We start from the raw sequence: 22,419 nt of genomic DNA on the forward strand, positions 1-22,419 counted from the left end.
AGTCCGAGTCTCCCGCAGTGGCCGAGTTAGTCAGTGGGGGTAGTTCTCCAAACTGCCACTACTCGGCTTCTTGGCGCTGTGGGAAGTCGGAACACCTCAAAACCCCTGTAACAGGCGTCTGACTCTCCCGCGCTACCGGTAGTCTCTTCTGATCCGCCATTTTACAGGGGTACTGTGTGTCTCCCACGCTGCTGGTAGTCATTGCATTGCATTGCCCTCAACTGGCAGTACTGTACTTAATCAAGCATCTTCCACCATCCATTTAACACAACATTCTGTAGGTGAGTACCTAATTACTGTACACTGCACAGTTCTTGATTTAAAAAATTTTTTTTTTGTTAAAAATAGCCTCGGTAGATAACCCTCTCCGTCATCCGGAATTTTTGATCAACCGGCAACACGCCGGTCCCGTTGGTGCCGGATACCAAAGAGCTTCCTGTACTTCATTGGCTGCATAGGGCTTTAGGACGTCCTGAGGTTGTAAAAATCTTTCTTTCTTTTTCTTTACCAGTTACTATTGCACTGCAGGGGGATAGGTTCTTCTCTGGCCTGATGCTGGTAATTCTGCCCTTTCTTTCCTTCCCTTTAATGCCCGAGACCAACGCCCAGTCTGTTGACATCTTGTTACACCCATTAACTTACCATGCTCTGCTCTGATTGATCCGTACAAGCCACGTGACTGATGCATGCTGTTGACGGCAGCTGGGGACCCTCTTCAAAGCTTATCTGGACGGAGCTCTAAAGCAAATAGAAACAAAGAGGAAATGAAGTGAATGAGCCCCCAATCGCAGACCACTGATTCACAGAGCTTGGCCAACTGTCCAAGATCATTAAAATATTGGATTAAAAAAGTGGAGGAAATCCTGACAAAGAAATATCTTCCAATCCTATGGCTGCTTGAAGACTTCCCTCCTTTATGTGAGGGAGATGTTCACAGCAACAAACAAGCCTTAGGGCTTTATGCCATAAGGAAGAAAGAAGTTCCTAGATTTATTTGGAAGATATGTATGATTCACTAAAAAAAAATTCCACGAAAATAGCCTTTGGTTCAGAGTATTCTGGCCCATGTTAGTGTATAAGAAAATGTTGTTTTAATGAGCGAGACAATCTCAACTACTGGCTATTAGCACATAACAACTCTAAACTGCTGCGGTTCAAGAAGCAGGTCCACCACCACCTTCGCCAGGGCAACTACGAATGGGCGATAAATGCCGGCCTTGCCAGCGACGCCCATATCCCATGAATGAATTAAAAAAAAGACACCCAATCATTTAGTTTACCCCTTTATTTTGTCCTCCTCCCATTTTAAGAACAAAAATTACTTCCACTCCAGTGTGCCCCCCTCCCCTTTTTAGGTCTCCCTACCCCAAGACACGTTTCCCCATGGCAAGCAGATACTTCACTCCCAGGCCTTAGCCAATGGCGCTCCGTACTTGACAGCTCGGAGACGCATCTTCCTTAGTCCGTTACACGCAGCGCCAGATGTTTAATTCCACTGATTGCAGTGGGGCTGAATATCCGGCGTTGTGTGTAACGGGCGGCCGGTCCCATACCGCCATTTTTTGCACCACCGCCCCAGACGGATTTCTACCCCATCCTGTTCTCACCTGGGCACACATGCATTCATTCTGTGTCAGTCGTGGCTCAGTGGGCAGCACCCTCGCCTCTGAGTCAGAAGGTTGCGGGTTCAAGTCCCACTCCAGGGACTTCAGCACGTAAAGCTAGGCTGACACTCCCAGTGCAGTGCTGAGGGAGTGCTGCACTGTCGGAGGTGCCGTCTGCTCTCTCAGGTGGAAGTAAAAGATCCCATGGCACTATTTCGAAGAAGAGCAGGGGAGTTCTCCCCGGCGTCCTGGGGCACTATTTTGAAGAAGAGCAGTGGAGTTATCCCCGGAGTCCTGGACAATATTTATCCATCCAGCAACATCACTAAAACAGATTATCTGGTCATTATCACATTGCTGTTTGTGGGAGCTTGCTGTGCGCAAATTGGCTGCTGTATTTCCTACATTACAACAGTGACTGCACTTGAAAAAGTTCTTCATTGGCTGTAAAGCACTTTGGGACGTCCGGTGGTCGTGAAAGGCGCTGTAGAAATGCAAGTCTTTTTTTCCAACAGGGGGTCACTGGAGCAGAAATCCTGGCAGTCTCCACTCCTTAATACACATTTCCCCTTTAAATATCCATAATCAAATCCACTAGGGATAAAAAAAAAACCTCTCGCCACAAGCTGACTGCACAGAGCAAAGCAACTTGTGTAAAGGCTGCACGTAGCCTAATTACAATATGTTAACCAGCTGTGATATGGCACTCTGTGTCATTTTCAAACATGAAAGTATTCATTACTCCACCAAGCTGTTGGTGCAGCCCCGGTTGTGAGTGGGAGAAGGTCATCGCACATGGTGAAGTGCGGAGGAGAGCGCGGAGAGTGTCTGTAAGGAACGTTGGGGTATTACAGGAGTCAGAATATAATTAGGCGGGTGACAAATCTGTCATTTTTTGGGGGGTAAAACTTAACCGCCGCAGTGAGTCAAATGAAACAGGAGATGTTTCTGTCCATGTTGGAGGGTTAAGCTCATGCCTCCAGCCCCTCGCTGTACTAGTTTGGTTGAATTGTAAAGGTTTCGATGCAACACAGACGGAAATCATCTTGCAATCTTTGAGCAAGCATTCTGTGTCCTGTACAGGACATTAAGGATCCCTTCAGTGACCACGAGGAGAGGATGCTATTAATACATTTTAAAATGAGGTTAAATGATTCATGTTTTTGCATCAAATCTGTGCAGGAATTAGTTACACGCGGATGGAAATTTTCTGGGTTTTTTGTTTTAAATGACGCAGGAAGCAGCGACAACTCAAACTGCCACGCTGAACTTGAGACAACCGACCACAACTGAGAATAAAATCCAACTGCTTTTATTAAAAAGGCTGAAAGACGAGGTTGGCTTGTAGTGCCGGCCCACAGTCCCATCAAGCGATAGGAGTGCAGGTTGGGTTCCCAGCTCTGATTGGACATACTCCTGGGGGTTTTATCACATGACCTCCTGCCTCCAACCACCCCGCCCAATGAAACTGCCTTTCTTTTCCCGCCCCCCCCCCCCCCATCTCCAATACTTTTACAACCAATAAACAAGAGTCTTCAAAGCAAATGGGGGGGAAAAAAAAGACACAATCGTTTATAATGGCTCCTTATGAATTTTCTCCTGGGTTGCTCGCAGGAGATTCATCTCAAGTTCTTGAAGACTCCAGCACAAATCCTGGAGGGCCGGCAAACCCCCGAATGCTTCCTCACACAGCCCTCACCTCTTGTTCTCAGATACGATGGTGTGGCACCAGCGGAATGGGGACCAGGCCACATCCCACGCAGAAGGGGGGCAAGATTCAGCAATTGAGCATTTGCAGGCACCTCCCGGCAGCCATCTTGGAGGTGCCACTGGAGGATGCTGGGAGCTGGTTATCCGTCACTCCCTTTGTTCCCCTTGGTGAACGGCCCCTTGCAGACTGGACTGGGTAGGGGGTGAGAATTGATGGACTTTACCCTCAAATTGCAAACTCACTCCCAGAAAATTACTTGCTTTTTTTTTTATAAAGAGGCCATCAATATAAGATAGGCCCTAAGCGCTGGAATTCCCTGCCTCTCTCTCCTCCTTTAAGACGCTGCTTAAAACCTACCTCCTAGACCAAGCTTTTGATCACCTAACCCAATTTCTCCTTATGTGGCTCGGTGTCAAATTTTTTGTCTTATAAAACTCCTGTGAAGCACCTTGGGACATTTTACTACGTTAAAGGCGCTATATAAATACAAGTTGTTGTTGTTGTTATGGATAGTCACCAAGAAATCAATAGAGAATTCAGAAGAAACCTCTTTACCCACAGAGTGGTGAGAATGTGGAACTCGCTACCACAGGGAGTGGTTGAGGCGAATAGTATAGATGCCTTTAAGGGGACGCTAGATAAGCACATGAGGGAGAAGGGAATAGAGGGTTATGGTGATAGATTTAGATGAGGAAAGACGGGAGGAGGCTCGAGTGGAGCATAAACAGCGGCATGGACTGGTTGGGCCGAATGGCCTGTTTCTGTGCCGTATATCCTGTGTAATCCTATAGTAACAATGTCTGAGCCGTGCCAGCTCACACTGACTCCACTTCTATACCACTAATCCCATGTTGAGCTGGGGTGGCCAACTCTAGTCAGACGTATTCCTGGCAGTTTCATCACATGGGCCCCCGCTATCCCCCCCTCCACCTTCAACAGCCCTGCCCAGTCAAACAGCCCTTTTCTTCCCATTTCCAATATTTCTATAACGAATCAACAAAAGTATTCAGAGAATAGGGAGAAAAACAGGTAATTTTTTTAATGCTCCCTATGATTTTCCTCCCGGGGTGTTGCCCGCGGCGGTTGCCCTGGAGATTAATCTTCAATTCCTGGAGACTCCAGGGCCAATCCTGGAGAGTTGGCGACCAGATCTTGAGCGGAGACAAATCTCTACCCCTTGAGCCCCACTGCCAAAACCTCGATCTATCCCAGAAGATACCTAGAAATTCTCAAACCCCTCAGAATTTTGAGACAATTAATGAAACATAGGATAACGTAACACAGTGCACTAGACTTTCAACATACTGTGCCACAGGGCAGTAGGGGGCACGAGATATTTTAAGGCTTTTTACGCAAGTATAGGATTCCTGTAAACATTACATATAATACACTTTGCATGACAGAGGTACAGAGACCGTACATATATTAAATAACACACTGCGTCACAGCGGTACAGCATTTATCTATGGCAGGGGTGTTGAGACCCCTGACCTCCCAGGCCTCGAAGCCTAGGTAACTCAGTCCTATTTGCGGGTTTGCCCGACTTGAATTTTGCGGGTGCCTGGAGTTTTGCGAAACATAGAAATTTACGGCCCAGAAGGAGGTCATTCGGCCCATCGTGTCCATGCCGGCCGAAAAAGAGCTCTCCAGCCTAATCTCACTTTCCAGCTGTTGGTCCGTAGCCCTGTAGGTTACGGCACTTCACGTGCATAGCCAAGTACTTTTTAAATGTGATCAGGGTTTCTGCCTCTACCACCCTTTCAGGCAGTGAGTTCCAGACCCCCACCACCCTCTGGGTGAAAAATGTTCTCAACTCCCCTCTAATCCTTGTACCAATTACGTTAAATCTATGCCCCCTGGTTAGTGACCTCTCTGCTAAGGGAAATAGGTCCTTCCTATCCACCCTATCCAAGCCCCTCATAATTTTATACACCTCAATTAAGTCTCCTCTCAGCCTCCTCTGTTCCAAAGATAACAACCCCAGTCTATCCAATCATTCCTCATAGTTAAAATTCTCCAGTCCTGGCAACACCCTCGTCAATCTCCTCTGTACCCTCTCTAGTGCAATCACATCTTTTAAGGAAGGATTGCTCCCAATTTGGAACAACAGACTGAGATATCCGCTGATTAATGTGAACGTGGACCACAAAGGCAAAGCATTTGGACAGCCCTGCGCCATTTTGTATTACAGAGCACTGATATCCCCGCACATCATGGAGAACGTGAGGTTATTTCTAAAAATCAAGCCACACGATAGTTACACAAAGACAGACTCCGTGCACGCAGTTCCGGGACATGACATTCTGTCACTGAAATGTCACATCACCTATCGCTGGCAAGCTGCCACCAATTAGAAGTTGACTGCATGCGGAGTGGGATTAATTTGTCGCTGCAGCAGGCCCATTTTAATCCTGGGATCCAACATCCTTTCCTGCTGAAATCTCGCACCCTGCAGTCTGCCAATATTTATCCCTCAATCAACATAGCAAGAAATAATTATCTGGTCATTTATCACATTGCTGTTTGCGGGAGCTTGCTGTGCGCAAATTGGCTGCCGCGTTTCCTACATTACAACAGTGACACTTCAAAAAGTACTTCATTGGCTGTAAAGAGCTTTGGTACATCCGGTGGTCGTGACAGGCGCTAGATAAATGCAAGTCTTTCTTTTTTTTCTATAAGACTAGTAAGACCAGCTGGGACAAAAAGAAAATACTGCAGATGCTGGAAATCTGAAATAAAAACAGAAAATGCTGGAGAAACTCTGCAAGTCAGGCAGCACCTGTGACGAGAGAAACAGAGTTAATGGCCCCGATTTTCGGCTTGTGTGGGAAATGGTCGGATTTCTCCGAATGTGGGGTTTCTGACACACATAAAAAAGTGTCAGCCAGCCCCACGCAATTTTCCCTCAATTGGCCAATTAATTCCCAGCATGTAGGAAGCCTTGCTAATTGTCTAAATCGAGTCAGAAATCCCCACAGTATGATGTCATCATTCGTGGTGCTTTCAAGGTCCATAGCAAGCACTGCATCCTCTGAAGGCTTCCAAATGAACCATACAGGATGGCAGAGGAGCCTGCAGCAGCTGTGGCCAGTGCCAGACCCCGAGCTGCCTTCAAATTCGACGAGGCTTCACTGCAGGCATTATTGGATGGGGTTAGGGCCCACAGGGAGGTCCTCTTCCCTAGGTCAGGGAGGAAGAGGCCTCCCACTGAGACCAATGCTTCATGGATGCAGGTGTCAGCAGATGCCAACTCGTTGGGAGTCACCAGAGGAACCTTGGCATTACATCTGTAACTCCTTCCTTTACTCCCCCACAGTACCATCCAGAGCCCCCGTCCTCACTGTGGAGGAGGAAGAGGCTGTGCAGCCAGACTCTTCAGAGGAAGCTCCAACCTCTGAGGGTGCAGCGTCAGCAGAAGTAAGCGCACCCAGCACCAGCGCAGACACTCAAACCTCGGGGGGACCTTCGGGACATAGAGTAGTGTTGTCACCTGGTGTTTCACAGCTCACAAGTGAGCCTCAGCAGATTCTGGAGACAGGGACAGCAGTGGAGAGTCCTCGTCGGAGGGCGCAGGGCTCTGCCACCTCAGCTCAGCTGCGCTGTATCTCGACCCTCTGCCTCTGGGTCCATCCGTAAGAGAAGAGGTGATGGATCTCCATGCACAGATGCAGGAGTCTCTGGCAGGTTTTGTCTCCAGGGTCGCTGCGAGTGTGGAGCGAATGGAGGAGTCCATAGCGACCACGATCAGAGCCTTTGTGGAGTCATTGGTGCATGAACGCAGCACCATGGAAAGGTTGGCAACCTCCATGGAGGAGATAACTCGCCAGCATACGGAAAACATGGTGAGTGCTCATAAGAGAATGACATCTCTTGAGGAGCGTTGGCCATCTGTTGAACAGAGAAACCAGATCTTCATGGAAGTCCTTCTGAGTAGGACTGCCAGTGCAGAAACGGGTCCCACTGGCCCCCTAAAGCGCAGCAAGGTGCTCTCAAGCCACTTCCAAGCGCTGGCCCCTTCTGGCTTGTGCAGCTTCAGGTGAGTGAGCAGCAGCCTGGTGCTCCTGGTAATCATCCTGCTGTTCCTGGTTCTACTGCTGCCACCTCTGCTGTTCGAGATCCTCTAACGCCAGGAAGGGAAGGTGCCAAAGGCCTCCCATGCTTCTAGCAGATGCCTCGGTTGAGGAGGTCCTGAGTTAGGGTGGTGAGAGGGGCTTCCCAGGAGCTCACACTGAAGAAGTGTGTGAGGCTCCAACTTTCTGCAGCTGCTCCTAAGGCTTCAAATAGTTCCCCCAAGCCTTGATCAACAAGGTCCTGCAGCCTGCAAATGCTGCCTCTTTAAATATCTTCAGCCCTCAGCGACCTGCTGCTGCAAGCAAGCAAGCCAGCTGTTTTCACACCAGCTCTCATCGGCAGGGTTCCCCGCAGGCGGGTTTCAGGTGGGGAAAGCCCCAAAGTCGCAACGGCACGGGAAAATCGTCCTTAACAAGGTGATCATTGGTGATTAGTGTGCCGACGAGCAGTCCCGCCAGCGGCAGGCGGGACTGAAGCGGGGAGCGTGGAAACGGCGGTCCGAAAGTCGGACGGGGCGGGGAATCGGGGGGGGGTCCCGACCCGCTTTTTCCACGATTTTCGGACCACGGCCGCATGAAAAGCCGCCCGACAGCTGCCCAAAAATCGGGGCCAATGTTTCAGGTCGATGACCTTTCGTCGGAACTGGAAAAAAGCAGGAAATGCAACAGATTTTTAAGCAAGTGTAGGGGCTGGGAAAGGGGGGAGGGGATGAAAGAACAAAAGGGAAGGTTTGTGATTGGATAGGAGGCAGGAGAAGTTAAGAGACATTAAGAGATATTCAAGACAAAAGGAGATGGTAATGGGACAGGTTAAGAAACAAAGGATGGCTCGAGATGAAGTGTAAATTGCGTTGGCAGAATGGAAGACAGCTGCCGTGTGGGAGAGAAGAAAAAAAGACACAAACAAAAAGTGTGGATAAAAAAGATATATGTGATAGGGGCCGAGGTTATGATCTGAAATTGTTGAACTCTATGTTGAGTCCAGAAGGCTGTAAAGTGCCTAATCGAAAGATGAGGTGCTGTTCCTCGAGCTTACGCTGAGCTTCAGTGGAACAATGCAAGAGGCCGAGGGCGGTGAGGTCTGAGTGGGAGTGGGGCGGAGAATTAAAGTGACCGGAAGCTCGAGGTCCCCCTTACGGACTGAACGGAGGTGTTCCACAAAGCGGTCACCCAATCTGCGTTTGGTCTCCCCAATGTAGAGGAGACCGCATCGTGAGCAGCGAATACAGTATACTAGATTGCAAGAAGTACAAGTAAATCGCTGTTTCACCTGGAAGGGGGTGTTTGGCGCCCTGGACAGTGGGAAGATGTGCTGAACCTGCTAACCAAATAAAAGAACATTAACCGTGTGTGGTTAAAGGAATCTGCGCTGCAATATTGAAAAGTTTATTAACATCCTGAGAGCTATGCAAAAAATAAGTCCATTATCCTCTTTCACGAATCACGTCACATTATAACTCTAGAATGATGACATGCAATAGACTTTTGCAGACCCGAGGGGCAGTTTTTGGTAGACGGGAGCATAGGTCAGAGTTAGGGATATAACACAATGGGCTTGATTCTGTGAATAAAAGCTCCCGTCTAGCAGGTTCAAACCTGGCCACTGATTTAACGATTTGTAATTTTGTTTTGAAGCAGCTTCCAATCATTGGGCTTTCAGCCTGTTTCTCGAAACAAGAAGATGGGGACTGGGTGGAGCAGCGAGTTAAATACTGGCATTCCACTTCTGGGATTCAGGTTAGAGTCCGGCCCAGACACATGGGGGCTAGATTTGTGCGATGGTAACAGCGAATCGACAACTCCGTTTTCCAATGAAGTCTGGAAATAAAAATCGGGCATCGTGTAAAATGGGCTGCCGGCTCGCTATCATCCATTTTGACATTTTCGCCCAAATTCAAAATGGCCCCCATGGAGTGGAAGTCTCCTTTATCTGATGGCTATAAGGGTCCTGTGCAAAATTCTCGATTAGGATTGACAACCCTCCAGGTCTGGCCTGGAGTCTCCAGGATCTGAAGATTCATCTCCAGGACACTGCTGCGGGCAACCCCGGGAGAAAATTATAGGGACATTTACAAAAAATATGATGGGCTTTTTTCATTTTCTTTGAACACTTCTGTTTATTAGTCATAAAAATATTGCAGATGGGAACAAAAGTCTGTTTGACTGACAGTCAAGCACCATCCAATTGGGTAATGAAGAGTCTTTTCGCTTTCTAATTGGCCGTGGGAAGGCGGTGCCTGTGAGGATTGACATGTTGGGCGACCAATGGCGGGAGTGTGGGTCGGCTCACGTGATGAAACCTCCAGGGATACGTTCAATCAGAGTTGGGAACCCTATTCTCGATCCAGTTCCTAGGGGGCACCAGCCTGTAGCACAAAACTGCCTCTAATTCCGTCACAATTGACAATATCGCTTGGCAAGGTCTACAGGATGGCTGGTTTGGAAAGGAGAAATATTCACACAGATGCAGTGCCAGGGAGAGAGCAATGTTCTTCTCGGATTGAAGCTAAGGCACGTTTGCTGGGATAGAATGGGAGATTCGCTCTGTGTCTGCCTGTGTTGTACCTGATCCCACCATGCTTCATGTGACAAGTGCGGAGAAAGTGTTCAATCCTGAGCACTGATCTCCTTCACAATAATGAGCAGCATATCCGCCCCCACCCCCAATTAAGACAGGAGAGGTCAGATCTGGCATCTTTTAATATATCACGCTAGGCCTAACACTTAGCAGATAGCTTATAAAAATCAAGCTTACACTGGCACATGGGAAATTCAAGAGAGCCTGTGAAATCAGTCTCTAATATTTATAATTTGACAAATCTCATGAGCAAATGCTGCCCCTATTTTTATCAATGGCCAATCATCTATCAGATCCCAGGGATCTTCTAAATCCCATAAAATGAGGGAATCTGGTAACACTGCATTAGGATATCTGGGTTTCTGGAATGTTCTTTAATCTTGGAATGAGAGAGATGTTTTTCTTTGTCAATGTGTTGCACATGGAGTCAGCTGTCAAATGACTACAATAGGAAAGTTAATAATTAAACAGCGTTGCTCCTTTTAGATTTTGATTAAATAGTATTGGTTTCACGTGTGCCTCGCTCATAGAACTTGTGAAAATAACACTGCCAGTGGGGTAAAGGCACCCAAGAGCAATTGTATCGAAACCTGAGATTTTGATAGCCCAACTCATTAACAAACTGCCAAGTAGCACCATGGGGTTGCAGCACATGACTCTCCTTCTACCCCTGACCAGCCCCCAATTCTTCTTACGATGAGTATCTTACCTTAGCGAAGCTCCCCACCCCGCTCCCCAAAAGGTGCTAATCCCGAGTGAAGGTTTATTCTTGAGGGTAATCTTAAAGAATAATATTAAGAGGAGATTTAATAGAGGTGTTCAAAATCATGAAGGGTTTTGATGGAGTAAATAAGGAGACACTGTTTCCAGTGGCAGAAGCGTTGGTAACCAGAGGACACCGATTTACAGTAATTAGCAAAAGATGAGGACTTTCTTTTTTACACAGCGAATTACGATGATCTGGAATGCACTGTCTGAAAAGGTGGTAGAAGCAGATTCAATAGTAGCATTCAAAAGGGAATTGCATAAATAATTGAATGGGAAAAAAATTGCAGGACTATTGTGAAAGACTAATGGGATAGCTCTATCAAAGAGCCGACATGCACGATGGGCCAAATGGCCTCCTTCTGTGCTGTATCATTCTATGATCCTACGATTCAATGATCTGACCCATGCTGGTTTCTCACATCTTCAACTTCCATTTCAGGTGGGCTAAGAGGTTCCATGGCAGTTTTCGAAGATGAGAACGGATGTCCCCGAGTCTCCTGACCAACATTCCTCTCTCAAGCAACACCATCACAAACTGATGATCTGCTCACTCACTGTTTGTGGGACTTTGCTGTGCATAAATTGGCCGCTCTCTTCCCCTAGATAATAGTGACTGTACTTCAGAAGTAATTCCTTGGTATATAAAATGCTTTGGGACATCCTAAGGACATGATATGGTGCTATATAAATGCAAGCTCTTCCTTTCTAATTTCTCCAGTGAACCTTTATCCCATTACCACCAGTATTCCACTCAGAGATGCTATCACTGCCAGTTAGAACTTGTGCCGTAACTCATGGTGACGTGCAAGAGGTTTTTGACCTTCTCGTTGTAGGTGACTACCTAGAAATACTGACACACTCTCGGAATCCTTCCAAATATTTACACTCCCAGACACCCTCAACAAATACTGACACACTCCCACAGAACCCCTTAAATACTGACACACTCCCACAGAACCCCTTTAAATACGGACACACACCCACAGAACCCCTTAAATACTGACACACTCCCACAGAACCCCTTAAATACTGACACACTCCCACAGAACCCCTTAAATACTGACACACTCCCACAGAACCCCTTAAATACTGACACACTCCCACAGAACCCCTTAAATACTGACACACTCCCACAGAACCCCTTAAATACTGACACACTCCCACAGAACCCCTTAAATACTGACACACTCCCACAGAACCCTTAAATACTGACACACTCCCATGGACCCCTTTAAATACTGACACACTCCCACAGAACCCCTTAAATACGGACACACTCCCACAGAACCCCTTTAAATACGGACACACACCCACAGAACCCCTTAAATACTGACACACTCCCACAGAACCCCTTAAATACTGACACACTCCCACAGAACCCCTTAAATACTGACACACTCCCACAGAACCCCTTAAATACTGACACACTCCCAGAGACCCCCTACTAATACTGACGCACATCTACAGACACCCTCGCATCCCAAACATTGACACCCCTAGGGACCCCTGTTCTAAGGTCCACAAGACAATGCCAGCTGCCTATTAATGCGTAAACAATTAGGAGACAACAGAAATAATGTGGCGACAAATCAACAGATGCAGAGAACTATACGATACAGATCTCGAGACCTTGTACTTGAGGTGCATGATGTAGCCAGCCTCAAGGCTGTCAGAAATCCTCTGGATCCCCAAGTGGGCTGGGAACCCCACTATGAAGGATCTAGCAGAGAAAACCGAGCACCAATAGTTACAAGGCTGGATAACTAGAGATCTGACAGGCTGAAATGTTCTTTTTCTCCCTTTGCCCTGGCATTACACATTGCAGGTGCTGAAGCATAAGCCATCACGACAGCAACGTGGGCCCATTCCTAGTACGAGGGGCTCTGCGTCAAGCTCCGAATCACAGTGACTTCATTGGCACTGGACGCCTCTGGCTGATCCCTTTACCTCAGCGGTAACCCGACACACTCAGAATGCTCTGAAGGCATCGAGTTACCATCTGAGCAACAACTGGCTCAATTGAAAAAATAAAATAAAGCAGATCAATTCCTTCTTGTGCAGATGGTTTGAAACTTAAGTAGCTCGGTGCAAAGCTAATATTTGATAGAGAGAAAACTTCCCTGGCATCCAACTACCAACCAGTAATCAGTTTAATTTTTCTCTACAACTGGAATAGATGGGATTTCAAAGCTGCTTTTTTTCCACCCTCATTTAGTGACAACTGCCTCATTGAACAGTGATAATCTCATTTGCAACAGCATCCAGCCAGCTGAGCTCCCACTCCTGAACACTGGGCTCCGAGGCCTGAAATATCAACTTTGAAGTTGATTTTGAATTTGATGATAACATTCTATAATGATTATGGTGACTCAACACTGCAAGTCTCCTTTTAACACTCTGATTGATCGAGCGAAATCTCTCTCAGTGGTGGCACTTAAAAGGCAACAATCTACTTGTGATTTTTAAATAAATATGTACTTCACGTTGTAGCTTTGTTGAAATGTTTTTTTTAAATGTAAAAGCTGGTGTATATGCTTTCAAAGAGTCTGTTGAAAGCAATTTGGGCCTTTGATTTTAATCCTAAAATTGAAGCCTAACTTGTAGGTGTTAGATCCGTGTATCTTGATGTTGTGTGTCCTTCAATAATTATACAAGACTACTGCAGAGAACAATCAACAGGTGTTTACTGGATGAGGGTTACTCTAAAAACTAACTGTACAGATCCCTACTCAGGGTTTATATACAGGTGTGGTCACTGCCGGTACTGGAGCTGTAAAAGTAGTTCTCCCCTTAAAGGTACATACACTACAATTGGCCTCTCTATGGACCATACACCACTTACTGATGAGTTTTTTGTTCTTAACCCACTGCCAGCTGTAAAGAAGCTAATTATACAACATCTGGGGTCAAAGCCCCCTGGGGGTAGCACGCCACCCCTGCTGACTGGAGAAGGATCACTGCAGTGTTATCATCACTGTTTTATGAAATTAGAATCTACAACACAGAAAAGGCCGTTCGGTTCAAATGGTTTATGCCGCTGCCTATACTCCACCACAAGCCTTCTCCCACTCTAATTGCCTCTTCTCACCCTGCCCCCATATCGCTCGCTTCCCTTCTCCCTCATGTATGCATCAAGCCTTCCTTTAAACACATCATCCCCAACATCCCCAGCCCCACATCCCCAGCATCGAAGCTTTGACCATGCTCGATCGTCTGTATGCCCGATACGAGACTCTCAAAACAAGCGCTCTACTCGGAGCTCCGACATGGCAAGAGAGCCCCAGGTGGGCAGAGGAAACGCTTCAAGGACACTCTCAAAGCCTCCTTGAAAAAGTGCAACATCCCCACTAACACCTGGGAATCCCTGGCCTAAGACTGCAGAAAGTGGAGGAGAAGCATCCGGGAAGGCGCCGAACACCTCGAGTCTCTTCGCCGGGAGCAAGCAGAAGCCAAGCGCAAACAGCGGAAGGAGTGCACGTCAACCCAAGCACCCCACCCACCCGCCCCCTTCAACCACCGTCTGCCCCACCTGTGACAGAGACTGTAGGTCCCGCATTGGACTCATCAGTCACCTGAGAACTCATTTTTAATGTGGAAGCAAGTCATCCTCGGTTCCGAGGGACTGTCTAAGAAGAAGAAAACACATCAATACTCTCTGTTTCAACCATTCCATGTGGCAACGAGTTCCACATTTTCACCACACTCTGTGCACAGAAATTCCTCCTAAATTCTTTATTTGATCTGTTGTTAGTGGTCTTATATTTATGCCAACCTTTTTGTGGACTCGGCCAGATGCAAAACAAAATGTAACAGCGATTTGCAGATTGAATCCATTCGACCTTCACAGTCTGCTGGATTTTCTTTAGATACACTCGTCGACCTTCCGTAGGCATTTAGAAATGAAAATATTGACCACTGAGTCAAAAAGATTGAGGGGTGATCTGATTGAGAGGTTTAAAAAGTTAAAACGATTCGATTGGGTAGTTACAGAGAAACTATTTCCTCTGGTGAGGGAATCAAGAACAAGGCTGGAGTTTAGAAGAATGAGAGGCGATCTCATTGAAATGTATAAAATTCTGACAGGACTAGACAGACTGGATGCAGGGAGGATGTTTCCCCTGGCTGGGGGGGTCGAGAATGAGGGGTCACAGTCTCAGGAGACGGGGTAGGACATTTAGGACTGAGATGAGGAGAAATTTCTTCACTCAGAGGGTGGTGAACCTGTGGAATTCTCTACCACAGAAGGCTGTGGAGGCCAAGTCACTGAATATATTTAAGAAGGAGATACCTGTAGATAGATTTCTAGACGCAAAAGGCGTCAAGGGGTATGGGGAGAGAGCGGGAATAGGGTATCGAGATAGAGGATCAGCCATGATCATATTGAATGGTGGAGCAGGCTCGAAGGACCGAATGGCCTACTCCTGCTCCTATTTTTCTATGTTTCTAAGGAAACTTCGTCTTTAGGAGAGAAATCAGGAAACACTTTTTCACACAAAGGTTAGTGGAAATTTGGAACACTCTCCCGCAAAAAGCTGTGGAAGCTAGGACAATTGGTGCTTTCAAAACTGAGAGCGATAGATTTTTGTTAGGCCAGGGTATTAAGGGATTATGGAACCAAGGCAGATAAAAGGAATTGAGAAACAGAGCAGACATAATTTAGTTGAATGACGGATACAGGCTTGAGGGGCTGAATGGCCTACTCCTGTTCCCATGTTCGTATGAATGACAGCATGGTGCGTACCACTAGCGCGAGTGTTCGCGATGTTGCTGGACGGGCTGCCAATATCACGTGCAGAACGGGCCTATTTTCAAACCACAGCCACTGGCACAGAAGACACAGCATCCCTTTCTCTGCAGAACCCCAGCTGCTCCCTTGACGCTCTCTGCATTCACCAATCAATCATGTCAAGCCCATCAAGGCCTACACTGCAGTCTTGGCCTCAGTTTGTGCGCACGCAGCAACAGTCGCTGTGAGCCAGAAATCTCTTGGGGGTAGGAGGAGAGAAAAAAAAGATTGCTTTTTTGGCTTTGTTCACGCTTTAACCTTGTTGAACTGAAGCAAAAAGAAGTCTAGTCTTCCTACTGGAGATGGGCACCGTGGCTCTATTTACAGATACAGGGTGCTGGTTCAGGGAGAATCATTGAATAGTACAGCACAGAATGAGGCCATTCGGCCCATCGAGTCTGTGCCGGCTCTTTCAAGGAGCAATCTAGTTAGTCCCACTCCCCTGCTCTTTCCCCAGATCCCTGCAATTAATCTTGTTTTTAAAGAAACATGATTGTAGGAAATATTACAAAAAGATTACTATTCAATTAAAAAAAATATATATAGTTAACACCCATTTTTCTTTCTCCTCCACTTTGTGCGGTCTTGGGTCAGGGATTCCCAGGTGTCGGTGGGGATGTTACACTTTTTCAAGGAGGCTTTGAGGGTGTCCTTGAAGCATTTCCTCTGTCCACCTCGGGCTCTCTTGCCGTGCCAGAGCTCCGAGTAGAGCGCTTGTTTTGGGAGTCTCGTATCGGGCATGCGGACAATGTGACCATCCATTGGAGCTGATTGAGCGTGGTCAAAGCTTCGATGCTGGGATGTTGGCCTGAGCGAGAACACGGATGTTGGTGCGCCTATCCTGCCAATGGATTTGCAGGATCTTGCGGAGGCAGCGTTGGTGGTACCTCTCCAGTGCTCTGAGGTGCCTGGTGTACATGGTCCATGTCTCTGAGGCAGCACAGACATGATGGGCCGAATGGCCTCCTTCTGTGCCGTAAACCACTATGATACAGCAGGGCAGGTATCACTGCTGCTCTGTAGACCATGAGCTTAGTGCCGGGTTTGAGGTCCTGGTCTTCAAACACTCTCTTCCTCAGGCGACCGAAGGCTGCACTGGCACACTGAAGGCAGTGTTGGACTTAGTCATCGACATCTGCCCTTGTTGACAGTAGGCTCCCAAGGTATGGAAAGTGGTCCCTGTTGTCCAAGGCCTTGTTGTGGATTTTGATAATCAGGGGGCAGTACTGTGTGGCGGGGGCAGGTAGGTAGAGGACCTTTGTCTGTAGACTCGATGTAACTCGATATAATTTTATTTCCTTTGCCCACAACTTTCTTTCCTCCTCTCCTATAGGCACCGACTCAGATAGAGGTCAGATTCTATGGGTACCATGTGTCCTTTGGTACCTTCTCCAGTGAACCATTCTTCAAGTGCGAGTCTAGGCGGTGACTGTCAGCAGGTTGCGTGGGTCAGCTTGGCTCAGCTGGTTGCCCTCTCACCTCTGGATTCAAATACCACAACAGGACTCTAGCTGGCCATTAAAACTGATGTTCCAGTGCGGTGCTGAGGGAGTGATGTGTTGTTGGAGGGGGTCATTGTCCTGGGCCAATATTTATCCCTCAATCAACACCATCATCAAGTTTGCGGATGATACCATGGTGGTAGGCCAGATCACCAACAACGATGAGTCAGCCTACAGGGAGGAGGTCCAGCATCTCAGGAAGTGGTGCGCCGATAACAACCTGGCCCTTAACATCAAGAAAACCAAAGAAATCATTGTGGACTTCAGGAAGTCTAAAGGCGGAAGTCACACCCCCATCCACATCAATGGGGCTGTGGTGGAAAGGGTGGACAGCTTTACGTTCCTCGGAGTCCACATAACGGAAGACCTCTCCTGGTCCCTCAATACCACCTCTCTGGTGAAGAAGGCCCAGCAGCGCCTATATTTCCTAAGGAGGCTGAAGGGATGTAACCTGTCACCCCTGATCCTCTCTAACTTTTACTGCTGCACAATAGAGAGCATCCTGACGAACTGTATCACAGTATGGTATGGCAGCTGTAGCTACTATGACCGAAAAGCCCTGCAGCGGGTAGTCAAAACTGCCCAACGCATTACCAGCACCCGGCTACCGACCATAGAGCACATATACCAGAAACGCTGTTTACGGAGGTCACGGACCATCATCAAAGACCCTACCCACCCCAGCCACAGTCTGTTCGCCCCCCTGCCATCTGGGAGACGCTACAGATGCATTTGCACCCGTACGACCAGATTTAGGAACAGCTTCTTTCCCAGGGCTGTCATCCTACTGAACTCCACAAATAAACTCTAAAGCCTGCACATCTGCCAATGCACTTTATTATGTTTATGTTAAATGAATGTTGAATGTTTAAATGTCTTAATCTAAATGTACACTCTCGGGAGCCGCAAGCCTACATTTCGTTGTACTGCACTTGTGCACTAACAATGACAATAAAGTTGATTATGATTATGACTAAAACAGATTATCTGGTCTTTATTACACTGCTGTTTGTGGGAGCTTGCTGTACGCAAATTGGCTGCCACGTTTCCTACATTACAACAGTGACTACACTCCGAAACAACTTCATTGGCTGTAAAGCGCTTTGGGGCGTCCTGAGGTCGTGAAAGGTGCTATATAAATGCAAGTCTTACTTTTTTTCATTCTTCAGATGACACATTAACCTGACGCCACGTCTGACTATTCAGCGAATATTAAAGATCCCGTGGCTCTTTTTGAAGAAGAGCAGGACATTCTCGTGGTGCCCTGGCCAAACTCCCTCCCTCAACCAGTATCAATACGCCTTTAACGTAGTAAAAAAAAGGTCCCAAGGCGCTCCACAGGAGTGTTATAGAACAAAATTTGACACTGAGCCACATAAGGAGATATTAGGGCAGGTGACCAAAAGCTCGGTCAAAGAGGTAGGTTTTAAGGAGCGTCTTAGAGGAGGAGAGGGAGGTAGAGAGGCGGAGAGGTTTAGGGAGGGAATTCCAGAGTTTAGGGCCTACACAGCTGTATCAATGAATATACAGTCCTCACCGCTTATAGCGCACGCATTGGTGTTAACGTGATTTGCCCGTGATAAGTATGGACGATGCAAATGGTGATGACAGTACAGATATGAGGCTACAACAGGATCAAGCTTGACTGATATGCTGCCACATGATGGGAATATAATACATGCATTCAATTTTAATGATGTGATAGTGCGTACTAGGTTTTACGATGCTATAAATATAAATATATTTATTGGGCGGGGGAAGGACAACAGAACAGCTGGGCCCGATTGTGCCCTCACTCGCACATATGGATTTTTCAACAGGAGCCACTGTATAGTAATCAGGAGTGGGAACTCCGGCTAAGTTGCTCCCCTTTCTTAGCCCAGAACCAGTGCAGATCTAGGCCCCTACAGGATGAGATCACATAACTCAACAGAGGAAGGAAGTCGAATCTGGCATCTTCCTGGTCTGTAGTAGAATCATAGAATGATACAGCACAGAAGGAGGCCATTCAGCCCATCATGCCTGTGCCAGCTCTTTGAAAGGGCTATCCAATTAATTAGTCCCATGCCTCACAGCGCCAGGGACCCGGGTTCAAATCCGGTCTGTGTGGAGTTTGCACATTCTCCCCGTGTTTGCGTGGGTTTCCTCCGGGTGCTCAGGTTTCCTCCCACAGTCCAAAGATGTGCAGGTTAGGTTGATTGGCCATGATAAAAAATTGGCCCTTAGTGTTAGGGGGGATTAAATATGTGGGGTTACAGGGTTACGGGGATAGGGCTTGGGTGGGATGACTGTCGGTGTAGGGACCGGGTGCTAGGGTTTGGATGATCAGCCATGATCTCGTTGAATGGCGGAGCAGGCTCGAAGGGCCGAATGGCCTACTCCTGCTCCTAGTTTCTAATGTTCCCTTTAAGCTGCGCAGCGCTCCGCCGCTCCCACGCAGCTGGTTCACCAACTTTTCAATAGGAAAAACCGCGCTTGCACGGTATTTTGAATGGGCTGCGCAGCCGCTTAAAGGGGCCGCGCACCCAAAAAAAATGAAAGGGAACGTTGGTCCCACTCCCCTGCTCTTTCCCCATCGCCCTGTAAATTTTTCCTTTTCAAGTGTTTATCCAATTCCCTTTTGAAAGTTACTATTGAATCTGCTTCCACCGCCCTTTCAGGCAGCGCGTTCCAGATCATTGCAGCTCGCTGCATAATGTTCTTTTGCCATTCATCTTACTAGCTCAAGACCTACACCACACAGTTCCTTCGTCATCAATGGAGCCCTCAACAACAACTTGAACAAACATAAACAGATAAAAATCTAAAAACTACATCATTTCTTGGAGGGTGCCTGCCCCTTTAAACAAGCGTTGATATTTGTGTCAGTTCTAATCCCTCATGAAATTACTTGCGGTAAGATTACTCTTCCCCAAAAGCAGCTTAAGTTGTATGTTTAGTACAAAGCAATCCCACTTAATCCTGTAGCCTGGGCCAGCTGCCTTCTATAAAGGCTTTCATATCTATTTGAATGTCCCAATGATCATAACTGATCTTCAAGTCATGAGCCTAAAAATTATTCTGGTGGCATTAACAAGCGAGGGGTTAATAATTTTGTTTAAATTTCTTTTAAATAGATTAAGGGCCCTACGGAAGAATGTCACGTGAATTTCGCCTGCTAGTGTTACCAACAGTAATCTCTAGACTCTGGTTCTTACATCAACAATGGGTTCCGAAAATAAGAGACAGACAGAATGCTGGAAGATAATGAAATGAATTCCCAGATGGCTCACCCTTGCGTTCCAATCCCTCCACAGCCTCACCCCTCCCCATCTCTACAACCCTACAAGATCTCTGCGCTCCTCCAATTCTGGCCTCTCTTCACTCCACCACTGGCGGCCGTGCCTTCGGCTGCCTGGGCTCCAAGCTCTGGAATTCCCTCCCTAAACCGCTCCGCCTCTCCTAGAAAACGATGGCACAGACGGAGGCCGTCGTGTCTGCGCCGGCTGAAAAAAGAGCTATCCAACCTAATCCCACTTTCCAGCTCTTGGTCTGTAAGGGCTGTAGGTTACGGCACTTCAAGTGCATATCCAAGTACTTTTTACCCCCTTTAAGTCGCTCCTTAAAACTTACGTCTTTGATCAAACGTTGTAATATCTCTATGTCTCGGTGTCAAATTTTGCCTGACAACGCTCCTGTGAAGCGTCTTGGGACGTTTTACTACGTCAAAGGTGCTATATAAACACAAGTTGTTGTTGCACAGTGTGATGAAGCATTAGCGAGTATCTCAGAGCAGCGGGCAATCTCCCATTGATGAGTCTTCAATCGCAATCTCCCAGGGTAGTCCACAATTGCCACATGCCCTCCAGTACCTCTCTCAAGTGACCAGGAGCAGGTCAGAGGCTGGGTATTCTGTGGCGAGTGTCTCACCTCCTGACTCCCCAAAGCCCTTCCACCATCTACAAGGCACAAGTCAGGAGTGTGATGGAAAACTCTCCACTTGCCTGGATGAGTGCAGTTCCAACAACACTCAAGAAGCTCGACACCATCCAGGTCAAAGCAGCCCATCCACCACCTTAAACATTCACTCCCTCCACCACCGGCGTACCGTGGCTGCAGTGTGTACCATCCACAAGATGCACTACAGCAACTCGCCAAGGCTTCTTCGGCAGCACCTCCCAAACCCGCGACCTCTTCCACCTAGAAGGACAAGGGCAGCAGGCGCATGGGAACACCACCACCTCCAAGTTCCCCTCCAAGTCACACACCATCCTGACTTGGAAATATATCGGCTGTTCCTTCATCGTCGTTGGGTCAAAATCCTGGAACTCCCTAACAGCACTGTGGGAGCCCCTTCACCACACGGACTGCAGCAGTTCAAGGCGGCGGCTCACCACCACCTTCTCAAGGGCAATTAGGGAAGGGCAATAAATGCTAGCTTTGCCAGCGACGCCCACATCCCAGGAACGAATATAAAAAATAATTCTTCATACAGGAGGCTGACCAGTGAAAGTTCGCAGGCATCACAGACAAGTTCAATCTGGCAATCAGGAGTGGAATCAGGAAGCACTTTGCCACACAAAGTGCAGTGGAAATCTGGAACTCTCTCCCCCAAAAGACTGTGGATACTGGGTCAATTGAAATTTCAAGGCAGAGATCGGTAGATCTTCGTTCGGTAAGGGTGTCAATGGAGCTAAGTCGGGTAAATGGAGTGGAGGGAAAGATCAGCCTTGAATGGCTGAACAGGCTCGAGGGGCTGAATGGCCTCCTTCTGTTCCTATGTGGGGAGCTGTTGAACGACATTGACAGGAGCATTGCACAGTCTTTGTCCACAAGCTGCTGATCTGCACTAATCCCCTGAGCACAGTCATAAATGGTAGTAAGCAGATAAATCTTCTGTTGACGCTATCAATCCATCTTGTCAAGTTACCTTTAACAGTAGCACATTTGCATTTTAGTAGCACGTTATAACATCAAACATAATTGTGTCAGTGATTGGAGATGTTTTAAAGTGCGGTTATATCAGCAAATGCTGCAGCCATTGTGACCCAGCAACAGCCACAAGGTGAATGGCCAGCCCATTTGTTTTTAGATGCGAGTGGTTGAGGGAAGAATGTTGGGCAGGACTCCTACTCATCAAATGGTGTCACAGAGCATTGAACATCCACCTGAATAGGCTGGCGGGCTTTGGGTTTTAACCTCCGGCGTGAAGGCCCGTCAACAGTGTCGGGCGCCGTCAGTACAGCAATCGACTGCTCAGCCTAGATTATGAGCTCAAACTCTGGGAAGACGCTCGAGCCCACAATCTTCCCACCCAGATGCGAGTTCACTCCTGCCGACAGCAGCCAGGAAGACCACTGCTAGAGTAAAGAGCAGCAGTCGGCAGGTGCTGGAGCTTGGACCTGTAGCGGGGTTGGGTCG

General features: G+C 47.5%; 1 protein-coding gene across 2 annotated transcripts in view; it reads right to left on the minus strand.

The window, feature by feature from the left end:
- Positions 1-22,419, minus strand: part of c2cd2l (c2cd2 like) — a 137,987-nt gene that overhangs the window by 49,854 nt on the left and 65,714 nt on the right. For both annotated transcript variants that reach the window (XM_085967844.1, XM_085967843.1), the window contains exon 2: positions 643-738. In XM_085967844.1, the coding sequence (XP_085823970.1) occupies positions 643-738 (96 nt within the window). The remainder of the gene's footprint in view (positions 1-642; positions 739-22,419) is intronic.

This window comes from Somniosus microcephalus, chromosome 26 (genome assembly GCF_052327205.1).
Source record: "Somniosus microcephalus isolate GS21.2 chromosome 26, FLI_Smic_1.0, whole genome shotgun sequence".
In the NCBI taxonomy this organism is placed as follows: domain Eukaryota; kingdom Metazoa; phylum Chordata; class Chondrichthyes; order Squaliformes; family Somniosidae; genus Somniosus; species Somniosus microcephalus.